Source organism: Lissotriton helveticus, chromosome 3_1 (genome assembly GCF_964261635.1).
Source record: "Lissotriton helveticus chromosome 3_1, aLisHel1.1, whole genome shotgun sequence".
Lineage (NCBI taxonomy): Eukaryota > Metazoa > Chordata > Amphibia > Caudata > Salamandridae > Lissotriton > Lissotriton helveticus.
Window position 1 is genome coordinate 1,269,057,809 of NC_136061.1, and position 16,109 is coordinate 1,269,073,917.

The 16,109-nt window shown below is 46.5% G+C and overlaps 1 protein-coding gene across 1 annotated transcript in view; it reads left to right on the forward strand.

Annotated features, from left to right (window-relative positions):
• LOC144824240 (uncharacterized) overlaps positions 1 to 15,887 on the forward strand; it is a 33,559-nt gene extending 17,672 nt beyond the window's left edge. The window contains exon 3 of the mRNA XM_078683382.1: positions 15,747 to 15,887. Coding sequence (XP_078539508.1) covers positions 15,747 to 15,887 — 141 coding nt within the window. The remainder of the gene's footprint in view (positions 1 to 15,746) is intronic.
• Positions 15,888 to 16,109: the final 222 nt, after the last annotated feature.

Sequence of the window (16,109 nt, forward strand, 5' to 3'; positions counted from 1 at the left end):
TCCTGTGGGTGGAGGAGGGTCTCGAACACCCGGCAGCAGCGGCAGCGGAACTTTAGGGACACGGGCACAACTGGTGGTGCTGTGCGGAGTGGAGAGCAACATACCTGGCGGTAGGGACAAGGGTCGCTCACAGCTTCGTACCAAAGGATCGACAACACTGCGAAGATAGAATCTTGTAGTATATATCCAACAAAGAAGTTCAAGATCAGCCCATGGCAGCCTTGCTTCTTTGATTTTTAGCCTTTAGATGCAGTCAGTGAGAGGTGTATTCAGACAGCAAGTATTAACCTACATCTACCTTCTCATGTCACTGAATTATATTTCACATCCTATGGTATTTAAGAAAATAGTCCAAATTCATCTTTCCCCTGTTCTTGATGGTGCTGATGACTCAGTGAAGTGGGCACTTAATGCCCATGTGTTAGATGTGTTCTGTAGCAGCTTCTATTCGAGGAAGGCTTGTGGCTGCCATACCTCGTGTTTTTTCTGCAATGCTCACCTCTGTTCTCAGGGAAGTTTGTGGTCGGAATGGGGTGGTTCAGTGAGTTAAACGACTGTTGCTGACCCATGTGATAATCTGCAGGCCACAAGTTTAAATCCAGGCACCGTTGAATCCAACCACCACCTGAACTTCCATCAGCCCACCAGAGTTCCTCCGCTCCATGTCCCTTCCTCTGACCCTCACCCCGCATCCAATGTAGCAGAGGCGGTGGTTGCTGCTTCTCCTACCTAGCAGCGGAGACAAAACGAGCTACCCTTTCATCTGCAGACATCCCATCTCTTCCAGAGTTCCGAAAGTCCCTGAAGACCTGGCCATTCTGCTAACCAACTGGACCCTGCTAGCGCCTGGATACCCTCACGGGTGACAAGTAGCACTCTACAAATCTACCGATTGATTGACTCAGTCTTCCATCGTCAATTACTGCATCTTTTGGCATTAGCAGGCATGTAGTATTAAAGCGCTACACACAAAAAAACAAATAAAAAGTATTACATTTCCGAAAGTAGGGTGGGGTTGCTGCTGGTCTGGGACTGTGTTTTATGCCTAGGTTCTATCTGCCTCGTGGCTTGCTTTCCGTGTCCCTGGGTTGATATTTCCACCACTCTTGCCCTTGACGGTGCGTTGGGGCCGGATGCGGTGCAGGAGAGGCCGCGAGCTGGAGGGGTAGATCCGAGGGATGCCTCTGATTAAAGGCAGTCTTTGAAGGCGCTGCAAGGTCAGCTACCTGTGGGTGCCAGGAGGTGAGCTGTCTCCTCGGGGCCACGGCTGCTGTTGCTGGGGAGGCAGAGGAGAGGCTTTTAATGCTTTCACGGGGGGTGGAAGGAAGAGGTTGCCATGGAGAACGACACCTCATGCGGCATACTGATGGGAGGGAGGGGAGAGAGGGCCAGCTCTCAAAGACATCTGCTTCCTGACAGCACCGGAGCTGAGGGGCGGGGGAGGAGAGGTGGGATGTCATGTGCAGCACCCCCCTCCGCTCCCACGCCCGGGGGAGATACGCGTGCTCGGGTGAGATCTGGGCTTATATGCGACCTGATCGAGCCATGTGCTGATCTATGAATGTGTACACTGCGGGAGGCCTCCTTGGCGACTGGGCTCGCGCAGATGCCATTTGCGCGCGAAATGTTAATCGGGGGGGTGAGGGGAAGGGGGTTATGGGCATAACGAGACAATGCAAGAGATGTGTGCCCATGCCCCCGGGCCTGGAATGTGTGCAGATGCAGACTGGGCGATGTCTGCATGAGCAGTAAAGAGACATCTGTGGAAATTCTTCTTGGGACGCAGCGGATCTGTGATGCCTGCAAAGAGAAGGCGCACGCGCTGCCTCTGGGAGAAGCGTGCACGTGCAGCCCGTGGTGCTATGGCATTCCTCTCTCTCCCATCCTCTCTCTGCTCGAAGAGGACGGAAAGCGAGCCTGGACATATTTCACCTGAGTATTATATTTTCTTATGAAAACGCCCCTTTCACTACATCCCCTCATAGAGGTGGCCTCGCCTGAGAGCTCCTTAGAGGCTTCTTTCAATTTATAAAACCCCAGCCACTGCAGACTAATGAAAACTGCCTATTTTGGGGGGTGCAGGCCGCTGGCACGCTTGACTATCTCATGCCTCATTCTCTGCACTCTGTACTCGTTTTTGTCTCTACTGGGCCTACTTTATCCCCCCACTCTCCTGCACCCATTAATGTATTACTTTAACTTTCCTGCATGGTTTCCTTTAACTCTTGTACCCAGGACTGACACTTTGCATCCTTGAACCTTTATTGCTGAACACACTTCCCTCTAGTCAAATACATAAATTACCCTCTAACAGTCTAACTTAATAAACCCCCTTCCCCACCCCTATTTGGTTCTACTGCCCTGTCTCTTCTTTGCACTGGCCTTGTGCCACCAGGCATACGAGCCACCGTTTCTCGAACCTTACTCACCAGTCTTCCTTCAATCCTGACCTATCAGTCCTGGGCTAGCCTGCCTGCACTTGAACCAGGAAAGCCCACCTCCCTCGACCCCCTTGTGCCCATTTTTTTACCCAACTAAACACCTCATAACACCCTCACCTTTATTCCCCTGATCCTTTCAAGCCACACCAGAGTAAGTTTCCCAGATTGTGTTCTTTCTTTTTTCACTTTTATACTCCCATCATACTTGCTACCCAGCCCTCCACAACTTGCATCAATTTTATTACGTACATCTCATTTCCCAACAGATACAGGTGTACCCCATCTGGCCTGAACAACAAAGAATGTTTATGCTTCTTTAATCCCAAAACCCAGAGATTTCCATGTTCACTTCTTTCCTCGCCCTGTTGATCAGTGGCAGATTTTCGTCCTTCCTTCCATACTTTCCATGGCAGTAGACGATGTCAAAGAAATTCCACCACCTACTGAATAAAATCATTGTTGGATTTGGTCCTCTCTGCCCCCAAGTTTTTTTGCCTGCACCCCTCCTGGTTTACGGGGTTCGTTTTTATTGACTTTAGGACTCTGTGCACTTTACAACTGCTAACCAGTGGTAAAGTGTGTGTGCCCTCTCCTTTAAACATGGTAACATTGATTTACACATGACTGGCACATTCAATTAGCTTGTAAGTCCCTAGCAAAGTGGTATTACATGTACCCAGGGCAACACTCATTTTGCCACCCTCTAAAGTAGCCCTTTTAAGCATGTCTCCAGACTTACCATTGCAGTCTGTGTGTAGTTTTAAACTGCCATTTCGACCTTGCCAAATAAACAATTTTCCAGGCATAAGCCTCTCTTTTTCATACATACAAGTCATCCCTGGGTAGGTCTTAAACAGCTCATAGTTCAGTGTGCATTATATTTAAAAAGTTGGACATGTACTTTTAAGTTTTACATGCCCTGGTAGTGAAAAACTTACAAATAAATGTTTTACTACTGTGAGGCCTACTTATCCCATAGGATAACATTAGGTTACACTATTACATTTAATAAGTGATAATATTAGCATAGGAATAGGTAGAAATGTCATGTTTGGGGTCTAAGGAATTGTAAGTTAAAACCCTCTTTAATGGAAAAGTTAGATTTTAAGTCACAATTCTGAAAATTACACTTTTGGAAAGTTACAATAGAAAAAAACTTCGTCCAAAACAATTTAAGACATATAATTTATCACATGATAAAGAATTTAATTAGCATAATCATATTGATTTATCAATCTTTGGAAAGTTAGCATTTTCTTGAACTAACTATTTAGTGCCTGCAACCTGTATCCTGGGTCACATGACTAGGTGTAATTGGCAGTTTCCTTTGTGTATTCCTCCTAGACGGTATCACGAAGGGGTCCTTGGGAGGGAAGTCTAAAAGTTTCTCCCCCTTCAAAGCTGGCAACAGGTATAAATATTGGACACTCAGACCAACTCTTCAGATCACTTCAGGACCTGTGGAAGACTCAGATGAAGGACTGCTCTGATGCCCTACTGCTGGAAGGACTGCCTTCCCGCCTGAGAAAGAAGACTGGACCTGCTTCTTTAACCCAGAACCACCAGAGAAAGTCCAAGGGCTATCTGACCAGCCACCAGGCCTGAACTACAGTGACATATCAAACTCTAGAGACCTGCCCTACATCTGCCAAGCTCCCCAGACTCAACTGGACCTGCTGTGCCCAATTGCTTGCCTCCCCTGGAGTGAGTTCTGATCCCAAAGAAGTGTGGGTTCCTTTAGAACCAACACAGCGCAATGCATCTTGACTCGGGACCACGCATCGCAGCACCTCGCAGCTCCTGATCTGCATCCTCACCGGAACTGACACAGTGTGAAGCAATTCGATGCAGTGTCTGATCAGTGGCCCCATTGGAACTGGCGCAACTCGACACAGCACGACGCAGGACCACTCATCTGAGTCCGAGTACAAACAAGCACATTGCCCAGCAGGCGAACTAGGTCCTGTACCCGAACCGCGCTCCATTGTGGTTGGCTTGACCAGATAACCACAGTTTGAGCTTTGCGCTTCTTGATGCTACTTTTACCTAAGGCTTTGAAATTACCCATATCCCCAGTGCTACTGATTGGATTTTTGTCTTTCTAGATCACTTTTAAAAATTAAAATCTGCTCTAATTTACTTGATTAATGTGGGATTTTTCTTGTGTTATTTTTTTCACTATATTATTGTTTGCGTGCTGCATAAATGGTTTACACATTGTCTCTCAGTTAAACCTGAGTGAGTGATTTTGGGCCAAGCTACCAGAGGATTCAGCACTGGTTCATTTAGTGAGAGATTGGTGTCAGAGGCATGGCCTTTAAATGGATACAAAGTTTTTTGACCGACAGAACTCAGAGGCATATTATCAAGGGGGTTTATCTCCGCATTTTTGGCTTTAAAAGCCAAGAAAGCAGAGATAAAATTATCTCCCTATTACCTAGCTGTCACTAACACCAGTTAGCGACAGCTAGTAGGAGATAGCGACCATCTTGGGCCCCCCTTTGCATGTCAGAGAAATTTATCACTAATGACATGCAAAGTGGGCGTGCCAAGATGTTAGCGACTGGAAATAGTCGCTAACATCGCTATCTCGTATTACCAACTTTTGGAGATATTTGCGCTAAGCGTGAATATCTGCAAAAGCTACCACCTGCCCTGAGCAGTTCTTAGCCATATTATCCAATGAGAGGTAGATAACATGGCTAAGAGCATTAGCTCGGTAATGCCTGAATATCGCGGACTTTTCAGCGATATTCATGCATTGTGGCCGATTTTTATCGCATTTGCGATAAACCTTGGTAATACCAAGGTTTATCTGCGATAAAAAACGCCGCAGGTCGGCGATACATTTTTGTCTCTAACCAAGCAATAGCGATAATTATCGCTATTGCTTGGTAATATGCCCCTCAATGTGTCCAGTTGGATCCCTTTGTGTCACAGATCACTCGGGTGGATAAGGGGGTCCCGCAGGGATCCATCTTAAGTCCCACCTTGTTTAATATATCTGTGGCCCCTCTGGCCTCAATTAGTAGAAGCTGTGGGTTCGAGACTATCTCGTACGCAGACGACATGCAGGTGATAGTCCCTATTGAGGCGGACCCTGCAGTGACCAAACCTAAGTTTAAAAACTGTATGTCAAATATAGCCATATGGATGAAGAAGAACTTTCTTCAGCTTAATTCCATTAAAACAGAGCTACTGCTGTTTGGTAAAGCTGAAGAACTGTGGACCTCAGAATGGTGGCCATCTGAATCTAGGGGAGGTGCCTTCACCCAAAAAATGGGCTAAGAATTTAGGCATCAGAATTGACAATAAACTCTCTATGGAGGAACAGGTGAAGACGTTGTCAGGCACCTGCTTCAGAATAATGTGGATGCTTAGAAATATCTTCCCTTGGATCCCTCTCATGGCAAGGACTACCTTCCTTCAGTCGCTCTTGGTTAGTAGACTGGATTATGGTAACTCTACTGGTCGGAATAGTGGGAGGACCTATTATCAAAATTGCAGGTGGTTCAAAACACAGCAGCACACCTTGCCCTTAATAAACCGTCATGCACCCCATCTCTACCTCTCCTACGCCAACTGCACTGGCTCCCTATTAGAAAACGAGCAGTCTTCAAGCTGTTATGTACTGTCTTCAAGTCCCTTCAGTGGACGGCCCTTCTTACCTTCAGAAGAAACTTGAATTGTATCTTTTCATGCGTCAGTTGAGATCTAGCCATCGCAATTTGCTCTGCACGCGGAGAATCAGGAAAGCCAAAATGGGAGGTTGGGCCTTTTCTCATCTAGCCCCTATACATTGTAACAGTCTCCCTGATGAGATCCGTGCCTGCCCCAACCTGTCTCGATTTAAGAAACTGCTCAAGACCTGGCTGTTTCAAGAGTCTGTTGTTCTTCAAGTGACTGCTACTCAGGCGCCGAGAGATCCCCATGGGGATGATTCGGCTGCCGCTACTAATGAGTTTAATAATAATAATAGTGACTTTTTTGGTTCACCATGATGAGGATTGTGGTTTTAAGATTATGGTTGTCTGAGAAGGGTTTCATCCCCCTCAACTATTTCTCACAGTCATTATTCCCCAGTTGCAGCACAAAGTTTTTCTTGTGTTGTGTTTTTCACTATGTTATTGTTTGAGTGCTGCATAATACAGTCTCTAAGTTAAACCTGACTGCTTTTGGACCAAGCTACCAGAGGGTTAAACACATGTTCATTTTGTGACTTTTTTGATTCACCCCGACGAGGACTGTGGTTTGAGGATTTTGGTTGTCTGTGGTTCACCCCTCAACTATTTCTCACAATCATTATTCCCCATTTGCAGCACAATATTGTAATTGTGCCCTAGGCATCTCTAACTTTTTTGGACAGCAATTGTCCTCAGTTCATATTGGCTTAGCCAGCATAGTAAACCTCCATATTTTCATCCAACAACTACAACTTCTGTTTGTTTGCTTGCACTTCACCCCATTTTACATTGTAATTACCTAATATCCATGGTTTTAAGTTGTTTTGCCCCTTTTTTCCAGATCTATCATGACATAAAAACAGATCATCACTTTTCTTCAAATCCCCCCTCACTGGTTATGGTACATATATCCACCATGTCTTTTCAACTTCCTCTTTCCCAACACTTGTAGCATCTCTCCTATCATTCTTAGTCCTTGCCTTTCTGTTGCCACCCCATATGTTAAGGAATACATACAAAACTCCAGGGCTTCCTCCCTTTGGTTCACAGTTTCTCTCACCCTCTGTTTTTTGGCCCTGCTCATATTGAATGTTTCTAAGACTGCCTGCAAGTAACACGTATAGCAGCATTATTGATCCATCCACCAGTTTCTCTTCAAACATTCTCCTTCTGTCTGCAGGCACGTGTGATGCATACCTTACCACTTCCGGAGCCAATCCATGGAATCTTGACCACTGTGATCAAGAGTGGGCATCAGCAACTCTGTTACTCAGTATGTGTTTGTGTTGGAAAACGAGGCAGCATCTGTGAGGCCTGCACAAATAACATGACTACATTTGTCCTTCACTGGGAACCAAACACCCAATTGTAGTGCCTTACTCTCAGAGGGTAGCATTGCAGAGCAGTCTGAGGCTTACTCAAGGGAGGTGGTGTGGGCTAGTAATCGCCATTTGCAAGTGCGCAGAAATAACACTCAATAATTGATTGTCCAGTCTGTACTTTGCTTTAGAAAAGTAAGAGTAGATTTATTAAACACACAGACTACTCAATACTATGCACCAATTTACAAATATACATAAGCTGTTGGAATTACTTTGTGATATTGCATAACATCTACACCCCTCCCGTTGTGGGGTGGGGTCTAGTACCACCACTCCCATGTATGCACATCATCATGCCCCCAATGCAATTAGTTGAACATAACCTGGAGCGAGGGCCCTGCACACTGGCACCATCCCAGTGCCCCCCCCCCCATTACCTCAACAAGCATTAAACAGGGGTACACCTGCCTTGGTGACACATGACCCTGACTGAGCATCTCCTACTGACCATAAAGTATGCACCTCTACATCTTAAGGGCTAACAGTCTGGGTTCTTCACCTAAGCACAGCAGCAAGAATACATGTTTAAGCACACTTGAGAATGACAGTACTCAGCACATTTGGGTATCGTTAGAATGCTTTGCAAATACAGCCCCTAAAGGCATCACAGATGAAATCACCAGATTAGGATTATGAATATACAGCAAGACACCCTAGCTGGAGTGTCTGACAACATAACCGCTCTTTGCTTATGACATCACCTTTACCATGTACTTCACATTAAAAACATGAACTTTAGTCCCCATAAAAGAAATAACAATTAGTAAATGCAGTTCTGATGCACTTACACCTCTTCATCTCCAGGGGATGCCCTTCTCCAGACATCCCCTACTCAGCCCTTCACTCCATGAAGCACTTTTCAATTCACCCTCAGCTGTGACGGGGAGTGCCGCGATCATCTTTCTGGTGCTCTGCGCCACCTCCTGGGCCTCGGTGGGGGGCCCGGTCCCACCTGGACCCCCAGGTAAGAGGATGCTTCTCCGGGAGCCCACTCCCGGCCGCTCTGCCAGTTGTTGGGGGGCCCGGTCCCACCCGGGCCCCCGACGCCGACTCCGTTGTTCCGGGGATCGCTGTCCCACCCGGGACCCCCACTTGCCTCTATGTTGGAGGGCAGCCTGGGGTGCCCACCTCCGGCTGCACCTGCCGGCTCCCCGCGCGGCCAGCACCCTCATGTGCTGCCGCGGGAGCCGGCTGTCCACTTCTGGTCTCCCCGCTCCAGTGGGCAGACGCGGACTCCCGCAGTCCCGTCAGGACCTCAGGGAAGTGCGGCGGCACTCCTCCAACCTTCTTGTCATCGTTGGGGCCTTGGGATGGGGTCCCATGCCCCTGGATATCTTCGGGAGGGGCGATAGGGAGGGGGGGGGGCGACGGCAGCTCCTGCCCCTGCCTCCTCACACGGGGCCTGGAGTTGGGTTCACGGGCCCCTCCTCCTCACACTCTCCAGGGGGAGCGCGACGGCACACCCCAGTTTAGTATTCAGCGGGGGCCAGGGTGGGCTCCTGGCACCCTGCGGGGGCAGCTTCACGGGGTGCATGATGGCGCACCCTGGCTTTACTTCTTTGGGGGCAGCCCCCGGGACCTGATCCACCCTGGGGGCCTATTACAGACCGGCGGCGGAGCCCCACGCGCTACGTTGCTGGTTTCATGAAAGGTCAAAGGTCGCCTACCTTCCAGGGGTCATATCTCAGCCTCTGGGGGTCCGATCTTATCCATTTTTGGCTCTTCTTGCTCCTGGTGGCGCCCCCAGCCACTGGGAGCACTCTCCCTTGCCCTCGGGGTCTCCAAGAGAGTCCCATTCTGCAGGGAGCGATCTTCACTGGCTCTCTGCGCCTCTCTTCTCCCTGCACAGAGGCACCTGCTTCTGCGCACCAGTCCTGGGCTCTTCTTCTGGTGCTGTTAGGGACCTGGGGAGCAGTCAGGGGGGTCCTCCTTCCAACTGCCCATTGCCGGGCTCCTGCACCTTCCGCCTCAGCAGACCACACCCCAGAGAGAGATTCTCTTCCTGTGAAAGTACTTTTTAAAAGTTGGCAGAAAGTCTCTGTATGTCTTATCAAACAGCGACACATCGCTTCCCTGCCCCTGCTCCCTCCTTCTTGTCCAACCTCTGGGTTGTTCAAAATGGAGTTGTCCAGTGTCTCTGGCCAAATGGCCTCTGAAACCCAACTCCTTCCCCCCTGACTGCCTTCCCTCCTTGGTGCAGCCTGGTGCCTGGCACCCAGTGACAGCTGCTAATGGATGAGCCTGTAGCCCCACCCATCTTCTTCTTTTTGGAGAGGAGGCCTTAGCTTGTGGAAGAAAGTGTATCATCCATCCAGCTGAGGTCAACCCTCAGCCTGGGTCTGGTCATGGCTGGCTCAGAGAAATATGACAGTTCTGTATGACCCAAAAGCAGTACAACTAGGACGTAGGACTCTGCAGAATACTTATTTTCACATCCCCTATACTGGACCTTAGTGCGTGTCTGGAATCTGTAGGCCTTGTAGAAGTTACTCTAGCCATGGGTTCCACCTCCCATAAGGGAATAATGGAGTAAAACACACTGACTTTCCCTGGCATGTTTCCCTCCAGTGTATAAAGCCTACCCCATGTCACCACCCAATTCTGCATAAGTCCTGCCACACCATTCACTCTGTAGCTTCTCCTGGACTACGCACGCTAGTAATCTCCCCTGCGCAGCCCCTACACGTGTGCACACGCATGTACACATGGGTCTGCTGGTAACCAGCGAGGTGCCCCATACTCCAGTTGCTGCGTAGCCGCCTAGTCAAGCCAGGGGGACACCAATAAAATCTCCATCCAGTCTCCTTCATTATGAGTTCACTGTGGGTGAGTCCCAGATTATGAGGCTCCCCCACAGTAAAATCTCCACGATTAGGTGCTCAAAGAGCAAAAAATCTGGGTGGCCCCTAGTGTCAGAACCACCTTCTAACAGTTTGGCTCTAGATAATAAATTCAATTTAAATCCACACTCAGAAGGATGAACATGTGCGATCTCTAATAGGACCCCACAACATACCAAGAGGTTCTAATAACCAAATCACATATCAAGTCTATGCTTCTAAACTGCAGGTTTTACGTAAAACACGCTGCGGACATCACCAAGCTCATCATTGCACAGGACCTTATCCTAATGGAAACCTGGCTCTATGATACCTCCTCCCCCCATTATGGGCATTCTAGTTCCACCCCGCCATGACATCATCAGATTGGATAGATCTGGAAAAATCAGGGGCAGCTTAGCATGCATTTTCCACTCCTTGCTCACTCTAAAACATGCACAAAATGCTCCAATACCTTCTTGTGAATACCTAGGTATCAATATATGGATCAATGATAGGATTGTATGCAGTCTCCACACTCTCAATCACCCCCCGGGCAACAACATACTTTACATTGAACAATTAATGGAGACCATCTCTTCTAACTCAGACCAACACACCAACCAGATCTTCCTTGGGGATTTCAACATTCATTGGAAGGACTCTAACGATCCCATACTGAACACCTTCAAAGCCTTCCATTCGGGCCTCAACCTCAAACAATCATGTAATTTCCCAACACATAATAAATGCTCCACCCTCAACTTTAGCATCATACAATTGGAATCCATTTACCCTTGCGACTGGTCTGAGCACTATCTAATCTCCTTCCTCATCTTCGAAAAGACGCTGATTAGACAGGGCCAACCGCTGAAAACCAGAAATAGCAACCTAAATGAAATATCTTTGATTAGCAACAACCTCCTACAACCTCCTACAAACATAAAGAATGTTAAGGATCTTAAAGATCACTACTTCCAATCCATGTCTGACATACTAAATAAAATTGCTCCAAAACAGCAAAAAAGATTACCCAATAGACACTCCAAACCCTGATTGAACTGCATCTTTAATGAAGAAAGGCGCAACTTAAGACATGCTGAGAGAACTTGGAGAATCTCTCCCTCCATCGCACACGTCAAGCTCTTGAGGCAGAAGAGAAGCACCTACAATAAACATATCCAAAGATCTAAAGCAGAATACTTTAGGACACAACTGGACAAAGCCAATAACAGACCCAAAGAACTATTCAAACTCATCAAACAACAAGCAACTCTAATTCCCATTCGGAAGGGAAGAATCATTACTTGTGGAAAAGACTTCTCTGCCCATTTCATGAAAAAAACTGAGAAGATTGAATCAGAACTTTAGCTTGCCTCCCATTGTCTGCTAAACCAGTCCCAACTAAGAATCCTCTCTGTACAACATCTGGTAAGAACCTCCCAATCCTGCTTTACTGCAAAAACAATGCTACTTGGAATACTTTCAAAATTCCCAATGAAGCTGACTTACTCAAGATAATAACACCACTAAAACCCTTCAGCCATTTCTATCATACTCTGTCTGCCAAACTCATCAAATAGCTTAAATCCTCCATTCCCTGCTCTCAGGGCCTGATTTCAGATTGTCTAAAGATATGACAGGTCTCTCCTATCCTAAAAAAGCCTAATGCTGACCAGTCCGACCGTAATAATGTCCGTCTCATTACCAACCTTCCGACATAAGCTAAGGTCCTAGAAAAAGGTGTACACATGCAACTCTGTGAACACATTGAAAAATGTAATCTCCTGGACCACTGTCAATCTGGATTTAGAATGGGACATAGCAAGGAAACAGCTCTAACCCTCATTGTAGATGATGCACTGAGATTGCTTGATCAGAATGATTTGTGCCTACTTACACTTCTTGATCTCTCCTCTGTGTTCTACAAAGTCAAACATAGCAGCATGATTGACCTCCTGGAGTCAAGGATGCGGCTATCTGGGCCTGTGGCAAAATGGTTTACATTGTTCCCTCAGAACAGAACTCAACTAATAAAAGTCAATCAAACCCTCTCTGATATTACTCTGGTCTTGATTGGAGTGCCTCAAGGAGCCACGCTCTCTCACCTACGCTATTCAATCTATTCATGGAACCCCCTCATCAAAATTCTAAAGCATGCTAATATCCATTACCACATGCATGCTGATGATACACAATTATACTTGAAAATGTCCTCACTCGAAGACGTTAATACTCTCAACCGCACCCTGCTGAAAGCCCAACAGTGGATAACATACAACCACCTAATGCTCACCGCACTCAAAACGGAGTTCCTCTTGATCGCCCCCCACACCACTCAGCCCAAATAGATAAATGGCTCAAACAACTTACAGCTCTCAATTGCTTCACTAGATCGCTTGGTATAACTTTGGACAAATACATGAATATGAAAGATCATATCCGCGCAACCACAAGGGGGGCCAACTACCAACTAAACATTCTAAGGAAATTCAAACCTTTCTGGCCCCCTGATGACTTTCATTTGGAAGTCCAATCCCTAGTCATTTCCCGATTAGATTTCAGGAGTGCCACTCTTGCAGTTCTTCCCAAAGCAAGCCTAGCACCACCAAGGGCCGGCTGAACTCAGCGGCTAGGCTCGTGACGGGATCCAGAAAATGTGATCACATCACCCCAGACCTAAAACGTCTGAATTAGCTTGTGTTCAAAGAAAGGATCCAGCTGAAAACAGCTTGCAGGACGCATAAGGCCCTTCACCACAACACTGCTGTCTACCTCACCAATAAACTTGAATTGTCGTCTACCTCACCAATAAACTTGAATTGTCGTCTACCTTGCCAATAAACTTGAATTGTCGAGGGCAGTCGTTCCTTAAGAAGCGCCAACTCCCTGTTGATGAAACCGCAGAAGCTCAGCAAAAAGAAAACTTACAACCACTCCTTCTTTGACTTAGCCCTAAGAATTTGGAACGCATTGCTACCCACAATCAGGTCTAACCCCCGATTACCTCCTTTAAAAAAAGAAATGAAAGGCTTCTGAATTTCTCTAATTAACAACCCTTAGGAAGTCAACTGGACTACGCACATGAGGTTACCCCCGGATCATGAATCTACCTAATCGATGGTGACTTTGTAGTTGTTCTGTTTGCTTATTTGTAACGATTTGCTTTCTAATTCTACATGTATGACTTATCTCATACTTGTACATCGCTCTGACACCCTGATGGATCATGTTTGTGCTATAGAAAAGCCTCAAATAAAAATAAATAAATAAATAAATAAAACTCTACTCTCTTGTGGGGGGGCATAATATGTTATACTACCTCAAGTTGAATATAAAAGCACATGAGGAATTAAAAAACATATTCTGTTTTCTTTTGCAGAACATGCACAGGAAAAGCAAGCCCAGATAGAGGGACACTGTATGGTGGAAATACCACCACCACCAGTGACAAGTGTATCAGACAGCGTTTTCCGCATGTTGAGCCAGCCCCAACTCTGCGGACACATTCAGTGATGAAACCTGAAATTGTGCACACAAGGTGTGCAACATCTACACTGCAATAACCACTCCATTGATGGAGCAGTCAACCAGGGGCATAGCACAACAACCATCAGTAGCGAGACAGGACAGATCCTAAAGGCTGCTTGGCTGGTGCTTGCTGCCTACTATTAGGCTAGTGCACTGCTATTCATTTAAATAGACATTTAAATAGCCTTGAAAAATCGGTGCTGTTGATCCAGCATAAGCAGTACCTGACCATGTGTGAGCTTGGTAGGAAGGTTGGAAGAGCCCAGGAATTGTATGGCAGCAGGACATCAGGGTCCACATTACACATAAAGCGCATTTTCATTGTTTGTGACGGGCTCACCTTTAAAAAAGTTCACCCGATGTAAACAATCAAAATACGCCCCATTACCATGAATGTGCTGCTCCCACAACAGCCGCGAACTCGCGCTGACACCAGGGTAGCACATTTAGGTGAAACATTGAGCACCTGCTTTACAGCCGCTCTGTGTTTCACTGTGCCGGCGGCAACCCGCCTGCACTTTCAAAGGGGAAAAGAAATCCCCTTGCAGGCGGGTGCAGTCAGTAACTGCACCCGCCGGCAAAGAAATGTCTTGGTGGGTCCATGGGACCACCTTTCCCCCCGCCAGAGGGCTGCCATCAGTGGGGGGCACTAACAGTGCGCACCTTTTAGTTGGCGCACTGTCAGTGCCTCTCCTGAGGGTTTCTTTGCCTCTGCGCCCTCATCGCAGGAGCGCGAGCAAAGTCAAGGGGGTTCCCTCATTTGCATGGGGCGCCCCAATGCAAACAAAGGAACGCCCCCTTGAAGATAGCACTGGCGCTTTATGTGCGGCAGTGATATTGGTATTACAGAAGGGGCCGCACACGCGTCTACGACCCCTTCTGTAATACCAAAGTGCCCCGGGGCGCAATGCGGGCGTAATCTGCTAATATGCACATTGTCCTCACTATAGCACAAAGGGATGCCATTGTGAAATTTTGAAATGCATTCTGGGCCTTCTTTTATAGGCTGCATCCGGTTACCACCTGGCTCTATCTTATAGTATTTTTCAAATGCACATAGCTATTGTGGAATCATTCGATATATGCAAATAACTCGTACAGAGTATTTGCAAAGCGGTAATTGGTATTCTCTTTTTAGAAATCGCTATTATCCTTCGCTACACTGCGATTCCTATTTAATCACATTGCAGTACAATTTGTGTGCACACATGTTTCTTATGGGATATGGACATCGATATATGCTGATTGATTGGTTGCAAACCAGTTTTCCTCAATTCTTGCTAGTCTGGGTAGTGGGTCAACCACCCTTGCATCTTTTCCAGCCTTAAACATTTCTGGGTAGTTTCCTGAAATCTCTGTTATTCAGTTGAACCCTAATGGGTGGAGAAAGGGGGTTTCATGTTTAACAGGGAGACCAGAGAAGGCAAAACTGTCTTGTGAATTTTCAGGGGTCAAAAGAGTCCAGGAGAGGAGGAAGAAAGAGTTATAGTAGAAATGTAAGACATACAACTTTATAAAAGCAAGGCTGATCTCTTCTCATTAATGGCTTTGTGGCAGAAGCAGAGGCTTCTAAAGAGCGCATCTTTTGCTATGGGTATGGGGAATTGAATAATGGTGAAGGAGATGGTAGAAGCCATGTAGATGAATTTCGAACTATTTCGAGGTGGTTGATGTGATAAGCGGGAAGCCCCTGATTAATACGGTTAGTATAATCCAGGCAAGAACATTTTTGGGTGGGTCAAAATAAATCAGAAGAAGAGTGGGAAGTGAGGGAAGATTTTCGAGATTGTGTATAGATTTTATAGGACTAGGAAGAGAGCTGAGATCTGATGACATAAAAGAACAGCCTCTTAGAATGACGGCACTAGTTTCCTCACGATTCATTTAAAGGGAAATGCCATTAATCCAGAGCGAAACAGCTTTTCAGCAGTTGTGAAAACTGGATTGGGCAAGAATGATATCATGTTCCAGCTTGGGAATAATTTGACTGTCATTGGAGTAGGCCATGAAGTGAAGACAAAAAAAGAATGAGATGAACTTAGAGAGAAGCATAGATGTTGAATATGGTAGGGCTGGAGGAAATTGTGATACATTGTCTATATGTAATGCTTGATTGATTGATTTTTATTAATTTTGGTCCCAAATCTGAGACCACAACATAAAAACATTGCTTAATCACAGAATAAATAATCCTTCCAACTAGGTTGCAAAACATGGTTCTTAGAATGACAATCATCACAACATATCGTTTCA